Source organism: Electrona antarctica, assembly GCF_951216825.1.
Source record: "Electrona antarctica genome assembly, contig: scaffold_609, whole genome shotgun sequence".
NCBI lineage: Eukaryota > Metazoa > Chordata > Actinopteri > Myctophiformes > Myctophidae > Electrona > Electrona antarctica.
Genome location: NW_027637839.1, coordinates 47,501 through 59,316, shown reverse-complemented (window position 1 = coordinate 59,316; position 11,816 = coordinate 47,501). Strand labels below are relative to the sequence as shown.

Genomic DNA, 11,816 nt, shown 5'->3' with positions numbered 1-11,816 from the left:
TTAACACACACGCACATGTGCATTGCGCGCACACACATGCAAGCACGTGTGCGCACGCACGCACGCACGCACGCACGCACGCACGCACGCATGCGCACACACACGCACACTGTTTATTGTCAAGCAGGTTCCTACTAACTGCATGTATTTTCTTTCATCTTCACTCAAACACCACACTTGACTTTTCTTGAGTAGTTGAAGTATGAGCACAAACACAAACATAGAATCACACTTGAACACGCACAAGAGTACATACACACACATGCACGCACGCACTCTCTCTCGCGTGCGTGCACACACACACACACACACACACACACACACACACACACACACACACACACACACACACACACACACACACACACACACACGTGCGAATGAGGCACACAACAGGTGAATAAGAACTTACCTGACACAGAAATAGAGGACTATGGGCCCCGTCTTCTTGGGGAACTCATGTTCTAGCACCCTGCGGTCCAGCTGCAGCCAGCTAAAATGGCCCCTGAGAAGAGAAGGCAAACAGACTCATCAGCACCGCGAGGGGCCCCAAACACCACTCAGCACGGTGAGGGGCCCCAAACACCACTCAGCACGGTGAGGGGCCCCAAACACCACTCAGCACGGTGAGGAGCCCCAAACACCACTCAGCACGGTGAGGGGCCCCAAACACCACTCAGCACGGTGAGGGGCCCCAAAAACCTCTCAGCACGGTGAGGGGCCCCAAAAACCTCTCAGCACGGTGAGGGGCCCCAAAAACCTCTCAGCACGGTGAGGGGCCCCAAAGTACACCATGCAGCCAACAAGAACCAAAGCAAACTTGAGCATAATTCAAAATGAATGCCAATGTGACACAAGAGGGCCTTTTCAAGTGTTCTCTCTCTCTCTCTCTCTCTCTCTCTCTCTCTCTCTCTCTCTCTCTCCAGCAGGGATGAAAACTGCAGAGGCAGCTTAGCTTGTCGCCCTGGTTACCCTGTATGGTCTCCTGAGCAACATCTCTCTCCTTTCTTTCTTTCTTTCTTTCTTTCTTTCTTTCTTTCTCTCTCTCTCTCTCTCTCTCTCTCTCTCTCTCTCTCTCTCTCTCTCTCTCTCTCTCTCTCTCTTTATTCTTTATTCATATCCCCCCCCTTTATCCCCATTAGCTGCCACCGAAGTAGCAGCTACTCTTCCTGGGTTCCATGACAAACAATACAAATAACACAACACAACACAACACAACACAATTAAAATAACACAACACAATAAAACATCTCCCAACGTCTCCCACAGCGTCTCAGTGGTCAGAGGTCAGCCCTCTTCATGGTCCCACAGACACAGACCAACAAAACACGTCACAGGACAGACAGACCCCCATGGGGGTTACTGTATTCTGTAAATGCCACAGAGAAACATGATGGCCTAACCTGATAGCACACGTGAAGGTACAACACTGAGTACAAAGGGAGGAGAGAATGTAAGATGCAAAAGGCCGGGGTGCTGTTTGTCTGTATGGAAATCATTTCAAAGGAGTGTTTGCATGAAGAAGAGAGCTAGCTAGGCTGTGTGGTGTTGTGTGGGCTCGTCAGGGCCACCTGTGCTGCTCATGAAACTCATTCAAATGGCATTGTTTGCATTTCGATTCATGTCTGACATTCAAGACAACACACAGCATGGCAATGCTGTGTGTACTTTTAGGTTGCAATAGACAGATTCCTAACGCTGTCTTTGAAGCCCAACTGGTGCTACAGCTAGGAATAACTTACTTTTTGTCCTTATTTATTATCAGCTTGCAGAGCTGATCACTAAAGAGACGCTGCCTGCAACTAGTCGGCACTTTCACCTCACTTTCTCAACACTTTCTCAGAGTGGTCACTTTTTCCTCATTGGCTGGCCTTGGTAAAACCCAGCCAAAGAGGGCTTCGCATCTAAACAAGTAGGCAGCATAATTATGGGTCCTAAGCATGCAATGCAATACTGTGTTCGGCCACTGTATATATCTCTATGGTCCTCACTCGGCCAGGGATCTTGTTTATGCGGACAGGATCACAGACTGGCGAATATGGTTTTATTTAACGATAGAACGCAAAGGTTTTACATTACTAAACATAGTGTTTAGTAATGTATGACATAGTGTGACATAGTGTGTATGATGTATGACATAGTGTGTATGACATAGTATGTATGACATAGTGTGTTTAGTCAGAATGCTATGCTGGCCATGTTCGATAAAGAAAATTGTTATGGAACACGTAAAACAGCTATTTATTTGTGACCGTTTCTGACCGAGGCTAAGTCATTGAATATGAATATGAATATGTCTCTGTAACAAAAAGAGTGTGTGTGGAAATGTTGGAATACAGTAGGCAGGATCTAACCCGGACTGAACAGTAAACAGACCAGCTTGGGAAGGATGAATGAAAGGTTCAATGATGAATACAGTTGGGTGCCACCGATATTGTCCCTTATCATTTGACCCATTTAGGCCTGACCTCAAAATTTTAAAAAATCCTTCTAAATCCTCCAGTTTTCTGAAATTAATATTTTCACGATTTTTCAAAAATAGCAGACCTACAAGCTCGTAGTGCGCCACTCGGTGGCGCGCTACGAGCTTGTAGATCTGCTATTTTTCAATAGCTAAATTATAACATAATGTTTAAAACACCAAAAGGGGTTCCCGCCCAAAATGGGTTAACTGTCCTTTTGCGCAGATCACGCAAACCTCAGCAAAAAGAAAAGGACAATATCGATGGCCTCCAACTGTACATGTGTACGTCGTCTTGGCTCTGTATAAACTTATCAGTGTGACAGCGTGCCCAACAGTGCATTAATACATCCACTTGTGAGTTTTACGTGTGAAAGCCACCTTAATTTAACTCTTGAATTTAATATGTATTTGGTCATGTTTAGTAAGTCATGCGTTGACAGTACCTGTCAAGGGGTTCAGCTTGCTGCAAGCTGATGTGTAATTTCTTGTTTAATGGTTTTTTTCTTCTTTCATTGAGGTTCTGACAATTGACAATTGTTTCAGTATACAAATTTGTGTAGAACCACGATTTTTTTATGGGCAGCTTAGAGAACATGACACAAACAAAAATGTAATTAAGAATAAACCAAAAGACAGCAGCAGTTAAATGTTCATGACTAAATGTGAGCATGCCAGATGTTAACGTAACAAAGCTCACACCACAGCAAAAAACAAGAGCCCACCAGAGTCCACTCAATCATAGGCAGAGCTGACCGGTCAAATGTTGAGGTGACCTTTCTATCACCACTGAGAGAGAGGACATTGACTTACGTTTCATCTGTGTAGGAGATTCCAAAGTACTCCTTCTCCTTGAGGTTGAAGTGCGAGGCCACCAGGTCTAGCAGGTCCTTGGCCATCAGCTTGGGCTGCAAAACACAGAGCATTGTGATTGTCATTACATGGAGCCAAAACATTAAAACAGAGCATTGTGATTGTCATTACATGGGGCCAAAACATTAAAACACAGAGCATTGTGATTGTCATTACATGGGGCCAAAACATTAAAACACAGAGCATTGTGATTGTCATTACATGGGGTCAAAACATTAAAACACAGAGCATTGTGATTGTCATTACATGGGGTCAAAACATTAAAACACAGAGCATTGTCATTACATGGGGTCAAAACATTAAAACACAGAGCATTGTGATTGTCATTACATGGGGCCAAAACATTAAAACACAGAGCAATGTGATTACATGGGGCCAAAACATTAAAACACAGAGCATTGTCATTACATGGGGCCAAAACATTAAAACACAGAGCATTGTCATTACATGGGCCATTGCTGTTCATCAGCTAGCGGCGCTTGGCTTTGGAATCACCAGTGTAGTGGTTTGTTTTGTGAACCGTGGTGGTGTACCTGTACAAACTACACGTTGTGCAGCCGTGTGTGACTCCATATTCAGCGGCTATCGATTCACTGCAGTGACTAAGCATTCTGACCAACGTGGAGAGGCAGAAAGCGAGAGGGGAAAGAGATGGATGGGAGTGTGTGTGTGGATGCTGCTGACTGTGCAGGTACCCTGCCCTTCCTCCCCTCTCTTCCCATCTCTCCTTTCTTCGCTTATGTCTTTCGAACAACATCCCCCCCCCCCCCCCCCCCCCCCCCCCCGGACTGCAGAGTCATGGCTCGCCTCTGGCCCCAGCCACTACTGTTTGGTCCGACGTACTAACAGTCCTACAGTCATGAGTCTGACACCCTACCCAGAACCCAACCCTAAACCTAACCTCACTGGGACGCCTGCTGGCCAAGTGGTCCAGGTGCATGCCACATATAGGCTTTGGCCTGACAGCGCGCCGCGTGTTCGAGTCCCGTTCATGACGACCATTGCTGTGTGTCTCTCCCTCTTTCCTGTCAGTCTTCACTTGATACTATCAATAAAGGCAGAAAAGCCAAAAACAAATCATAAAAAAAAGAAAAACTAACCTCACAGAACGGGTTAGTTTTCATCATCATCATAATTTTCAGACCGCGGTCGAGATCATGGATTCCACAATGCTACGCCAGACTTCCTGGTCCTTCATTGCCACCCCCAGTTCCTGCCTACTGAAGCATGTGTCCCTAGCGATGACATCAGGGAACGACAGCTTTCTACCTCTGGTCCGCCCTGAGGCAGGACTCCAGAGAAGAAGGGAAGATATAACCTCATTGTCAGCTCTGTAGCAGTGGCCGGCAAACTGCGCTCTTCTGGATCGGACCAGTGAAGAAACACGGGGAAGGTTGCCGTTAGTTAGTTTTAACCTGCCACGGGTTAGTTTCAACTGGCCGCGCATGTTGGGAGCGACAGTGTTGTCGGACTAATGCCTGTCGGCCTGTTAGTGTGTCTAACCAACGTATGCACCCCGGGGACAACTACAGTGAGCTAGTTAACCAGCAGCCTGATATCCAGGCTTCTGTGATCAAATGTGTTGATGATGTCCTGCATACTACATTGGAGCTTTCAGACAGAGTCTATCAAAGCAGAAGCAGGCGGCTGCTGCCATATGCTGCTGGTTTGTGACATTCTGAGTAACAGAGCGCCCCACCCTGAGGTTAACCATGGGGTGTGCCTCTCTGCCTACGCACGGACGCACGCACGCACGCACGCACGCACGCACGCACGCACGCACGCACGCACGCACGCACGCACGCACGCACGCACGCACGCACGCACGCACGCACGCACACACACACACACACACACACACACACACACACACACACACACACACACACACACACACACACACACACACAGACTTGACACACAGTTTGTTTTGAATATTTGTCTTCTAATTGAGTTAGCTTTAATACATTCTTAGAGTGGATTTGCTAGTTTTTATTTTTTAAATTTAGTTTTAGTTCGTTTTTATTTTTGAAAATGGCAATAGTTTTAGACGCACGCACTCGTATATATTCTTTCAGAGCGAATGTTTTTAACTCAAATCTTTGCTTCTGGGGGGTCCCTTCCTGGAACAACATATTTTCAGATGGGGGACGGCGGCCAATTACAGATATTTTTGGGGGTCCTTGACATGAAAGTGTTTGAGAAAGACTGACATAGAAACATAGGTTTTGCAGAAAACTGTCATGATTTAAAGACATTTAAATCCTCAGGTCTAAATGGGTTAAAGGGAAGGGGATGATGTCATGCACACACACGCACACGGCCACACGCACGCACACACACACACACCACATCTCCACTGACCTAGATCCTACATAATAGGCCTTCGCCTACACATCCCTCTACACAGAAAGACCCTGGAGAAAGAGAGAGAGAGAGAGAGACAGAGAGAGAGAGACAGAGAGCGAGAGAGGGAGAGGGAGAGAGAGAGGGTGGAGGGAGAGAGAGAGAGAGAGAGAGAGAGAGAGAGAGAGAGAGAGAGAGAAAGTGAAGCCTTGAAAGAGAAGGTGTGGATGAACAGTGCTACGGACAGTCGTACGTATATATGGACGGATGGAATGTATGACTGACAGATCAGCTTCACGTATACAAGCCGATAGATACTCGATCACCACAGCCGCATAATAGGATTTGATCCGTCGCCGTGCGTTCCTACTCTCTCCATCTTCCTGGATCTTTGTACAGTACTGTATGTCGCTCTTCCCCTGCCGTACTCCCTCTTCCGCCTTTCGCTCTGCTCTCTCTCTCAGTCTCTGTCTCTCTGCTCTCTCTCTCTCTCTCTCTCTCTCTCTCTCTCTCTCAGTCTCAGTCTCTGTCTCTCTCTCTCTCTCTCTCTCTCTCTCAGTCTCAGTCTCTGTCTCTGTCTCTCTCTCTCTCTCTCTGTCTCATTCTGTAATTGCTGTAATGAATGTTTTGGTGGGCTCTGAAACCGTGGTGGTCTCTCATTTACTGGCCAGCAGATGACAGCAGCCCTAGCAACAACAATTATTAGACAAGTCTGCACGCCGCCACACGACAACAGCACAACATCCAATAAACACAGAGGTCACCGGCAGATGGACAGACACGGTGACCAATGAGGAGAGATGATGCTGGAAAAGAAAAGAACGTGGTGGAATGAATGACAGCGGTGAAAACAAAATGCACAACGAACGAACGGCAAACGTCTCCCCGAAAGAATCCCATTTCCATAACTGGGAAGAAAGGGTGGTAATCAAAAGGCACATGATGTGGAATACGTGATACGTGATCATGAATACTGAACACACAATAATAGCCACGTGAAGTGCATTAGGGAAGGTAATTGAGTTAGATTCTTAAAGAGATATAACCAGCACTCGCTTACTCACGCCCATCTGAGATGCACGCGCACACGCACGCACGCACACACACACGCACGCGCACGCACGCACATGCACACACACACAGCACACAGCACACCTCTGTGAGATGGCAGGCATCTAACACGATTCTAGGAAGTGTAATACTATTTCAGGAGAATACTAATTATGACCTGGATAGCTTGAGTGACAGATAATAAATGAGTGTGTGTGTGTGAAACACACACACACTCAGTGAGAAACATAGACACAGACACATTAGCAAACAGCTAAGGTACGTGCAGACCTGCACACAGACACACAAAGGCACACAGACCTGAGGACACAAACACACACACACACACACACACACACACACACACACACACACACACACACACACACACACACACACACACACACACACACACACACATACACACACACACACACACACACACACACAGAGGAGAGAGACAACACAGAACTCATGCATGCTCACGCACACACATTCTACAGACACTTGCTTATCTATCCAGTGTAGCAATCTATCAGAGCGGACAGCTTGCTGCTGCTAGCTCAGACGGTATTAGTGCTAACCGACATTTAGCCCTGCGCCTCCTCAGCAGCACAGGTCATTAAAAACGGCATAGGAATTACAGTGAGGAGCAGGGAGGAGACACACTAATGTGTACCCACAGTCAGAGGGCTGAGCGACACTCAAAACAACACTGCACACACTAGACCATAGTGCTGCACGATTCTTGACATACTATTGGTCCGACTGTCATTAGACCGACTACCTACCTCAAACCCTAACCTAACCCTAACCGCAAGCACGGGAGCAGCACATGTTTGACCGCATGTGTGACCGTTGGTGTGTCTAATCTGTGTGTGCATCCCTCTCGATTTCCCCCCACAAGAATTGAGATCCCCATTCTCACACGATTCTCATATTTTCCATGAACACATTGATTAAAAAAAACATAAGAGTAACTAAAATGAACAGCCAGTGCTCCACGATTCTTCACAAAATGAGATTGGATAGGTGTCTGACTCTGAATCTAGATCTCAATCTTTTTTTCTAGACCACTGTTTCCCAAACAGTGGGTCGGGACCCATTTGTGGGTCTGCCCGGCGACGGATCGCATCGTTATGGGTCCCCACTCCCCATAGCTTTTGTTTTACCTACAGTTGGTTTTTAATTATTATTATTTCATAACATCTTCAAAAGACATTCCCAAAAAAACATGACGTTTCATAAATTAATAACAAAATCCAATGATTTTATTTCAGTAATGTCATGAAGAAATGAAACAAATATCTAAGAAATTACAACAATTATCTAAGAAGTAGTGAAAATAGCCGATCTACAAGCTCACAACGTGGCGCGAAGCGACACGTTGTGAGCTTGTAGATCTGCTATTTTCACTAGTCCGGGTCCCGGGGGCGAATATCTAATTTCTGTTTTGGGTCACGGGCTAAATAGTTTGGGAACTGCACACACTAGACAGGAAGTTACAGTCAACGTTTAGCTCAGCTCTTGGCGCCTCCAGGGATTGTTTTGGGTTTTTGTTTTTTCTTTTGAGGGAAGCTTTTCTGTTCACTAATATATACACCATTGAAGTGGGAGTCATTTCAGTACATCCATATAGCATTCCCCCCCCCTCAAAGTGTTGTGGTGAAGATACAGACAGTATATATAAAGTGTTTGAAGAACAAATTTGCTAGCAATACTCTTTGGCAAGTCTTAGGTGATCTGTGAGCCAAATGAGAAAGTTTGCTGGCAAACACTGCGAGTCCCCCGAAGTCTGCAGTCAATCATGTTGCAGAGAGTAAACTGGAAGGGCGCGTCTTTGCAGAGACATGTTGTCATCTTAAATGGATTTAAAATCCATCATTATCAACTCGTTCCCCGCCGGCGTTTAAGGTCACAAAAAGCCACAGCCTGCCGCCTAGTATAGACCACCATTCATAAGAGCCTTTATTCTGAAGAGCTGACCAGCTGATTTTATGAACCGGGAGTAAGACTTTCGTTTTCGTCAGAAGCGCTTAAACGGTGGGGATATTTTATTGAGTTCCTAAAACATGCATGTTCTGTATGATCACCTCAATTCTGAACTTCAATTCTGAGAAAAACGCAGCTAAAGATCGTCGCTAAAGATAGTCTGGACGGAGGTAAAATATTGAATGACGTCACAACACGGAAGTAAATCGCTGCCCGGCGACGGAGACGCCAAGAACTGGTAAATATAATATTTCTGATGCTGGATCGCATTTTAACACGTCCTAGGCGATCTGTGACTATACATTTAATCCATCCAAACACGCCCTTAGCAGAAAATGAGTTCAATCCTAAATGTCTAAGCAAAACATTGGCGTAAGAGTCAACAACTTGACAATGGTACATATCCTCCTCAGTAAGCTATTCACTCATCAGCAAACCTCATAACAGGTTAACCTGAGCGATTTGGGTCTCATCACGGTTTACTTCCAATAAGTCTGCCTGCCGGCACATTGCCCTGCTAATGAGGCATCCCTCAATAAACAAAGGACTAATCATGCACATGCACACACACCCACACAACCACACACACACCCACACATGCACACCCACACATGCACACACCCACACATGCACACACACACACACACACACACACACACACACACACACACACACACACACACACACACACACACACACCACACACCCACACACCCACACACACACACACACACACACACTCACACACTCAAAGGTAGGAAGGGGTGAACGACACTTCTGGGATTAAACAGCGCTGGAGCCAAATGCTGTGCATATGAGCTGATTACAGCAAAAAGGCGATCCGGTGGTTCAGTGTCTGCATGCTCTGCCTGGCTTCACCACATGATCTGTCATAGGAGGGGATTCAACAGCACTGACACGACCACAGCCCTGTCAAATGATCCTACAAGACGTGATGATGTAGCCCAACTGTAGCACCTCAGAGGCAGGCTGTGGTGGAGGTGGTTGGCTTTGCCGCTAGTCTCAGACGTGTTCTTTTTTTATTAACTTAACTCTGCTAGCTTCCATTCCCAGCGCAAGACGTCCTTGTTGGCAAACAAGAAGAGCCGTGGTTCTCCTCCTCGGAGCACAGGAAAAACTCAGAATAACACTGGAATTCTCTACGGTCCCACTAAAACCACTCCATGCTCTACTCAAACATCCGCTCGACAGAGAGAGAGAGAGAGGGAGAGAGAGAGAGAGAGAGAGAGAGAGAGAGAGAGAGAGCTTGCTGTATCCTGATACGACAAGAGTTCTGTTAATAACATCCTCTCTTCCTGTCATATGCTTTCGCTCGCTCATCCCGTCTTTTTCACGAGCCATAAACTGCCACTGGAACAGCCATTCTCACACTGTAAAGAACAGCATTCGCTGAGTTGACGCCATAACAGATCAATGTATCGACCTCGTTGTTGCAGCGATGATGACCACATCATGCCCCTGCACTCCTCTAACGTGTTTCATCACATTTGGAAGTTACAACCCATTTTGACCTGAGATCAGATTCTAAAATGACAGTTTTCTGAAAAAGCTATGTTTCTATATGTCAGTCGTTCTTCGATTTTTCAAAAATAGCAGACCTACAAGCTCGTAGCGCGCCACTCGGTGGCGCGCTATGAGCTTGTAGATCTGCTATTTTTCAATAGCTAAAGCATAACATAATGCTAACACCAAAAGGGGTTCCCGCCCAAAATGGGTTAAGACTTGCTATAAGGTCTTTTTATTTTCATTTATGTTTTGCTCCAATTTCATGTGGGTAAAGTTATGTAATAATTACCACTTATGTTGCGTTCACACGGGCAGATGTAAAGATACAGTCTACCATTCATTTTCAATGGAATCCAGCGACATGAAGACACAAAGATACATCCGACGTTTGTAGCTGCTGCAAAAGATACAAAGCTACAAAAACATATGAGCTGGTTTCAACTTCAGCTACAAAGACGCAAAGCTTCAACTACGCTGTGTAGCTTTGCATCTTTTGTATCTTTTGCATCTGCCCGTGTGAACACAGCAGATTAGACCACCATTTATACTTAAAGTAAACTTATAGTTGACGGGGGTGAGCTCTGTAATTACTTGCGCAAGCAGAGCGCGCAAGTACTGTAATCGGCTGCGTATGTTGGTCGTCGTATGTCGGTGGTGTCTGTCGGCCAATCAGGGTTTGGCTGAAGACGTAACTAAGGCACGTTTGGTGATCGGCTGGATATGTATGTATCTATGTATGTCGGGGTAAGAATGGTGGTCCCTTATTGGCTGTTGATGATGATGTAACTAAGGTACGTTTCAAGGTTGGTAATGGTATAAGGTCAATAACGGACGGGTCTAGAACAGCAGTACTAGCAGTACTTGCATGCTTTGCTTGCGCACAAGTAGGCCATGTATGGCCTACTGGTGTGCAAGGCGCAAGTTGGCACCGAGACAGAGTGCATTTCTAGCAAATACCACCCCCCCCCCAGGGGTGGTAGAACTTAAATAACTGGAACTTCTCTACTCTCAAGAGTTTCTGCCAAATTCTTACCCTTTGATCACTTTGATACACTTTCTAGGCCCCAAAACATTCATCTTCTGGGACGCGTCACACATTTGAATCTGGGTGTAACTGCGCTGGACAGGGAGATGTCCTGCATAATGATATGACTACCATACGACACAGCAGGAGGATGACGAGCACTTCTATTATTCCCACTACTCTCTCTGTTTCTTCAGTCACATCCTCTCTCTCTCTCTCTCTCTCTCTGCTTTCCTTCGGTATATCTCTTTCACTTCCTCCTGCGTCTCTCGTCTCCTCTTTCCCTGGTAAAGGAAGGAGTATGAACGGATGGATGGGTGGAGGGTGGGAGGATGAGGCGGCCATGATGGGATCGTACTACTTTGGCATTTAAAGAACGAGAGTTATAAGGGAAGGTGAGGCGAGATAAGACATATATAGAACAGAGAAATAAGAAAGACACTGGGAGAGTAAAGGTGAGGTGGTAGCAGCAGAGTGAGAGATGTAGTCCGATTAGATAGAGGGGGAGAGAGACAGTAAGAATGAGGGCGGTGAAAGGAGGCT

At 46.1% G+C, this 11,816-nt stretch overlaps 1 protein-coding gene across 1 annotated transcript in view; it reads right to left on the bottom strand.

Moving 5' to 3' along the window:
• Window positions 1–412: 412 nt before the first annotated feature.
• The window catches only part of LOC306918615 (FERM domain-containing protein 4B-like), a gene marked incomplete at both ends in the record, with an annotated part of 55,088 nt that continues 43,684 nt past the window's right edge, over window positions 413–11,816 (bottom strand). Inside the window, 2 exons of the mRNA XM_079531506.1 lie at window positions 413–505; window positions 3,275–3,369. Of these exons, the coding sequence (XP_079387632.1) occupies window positions 413–505; window positions 3,275–3,369 (188 nt within the window). The remainder of the gene's footprint in view (window positions 506–3,274; window positions 3,370–11,816) is intronic.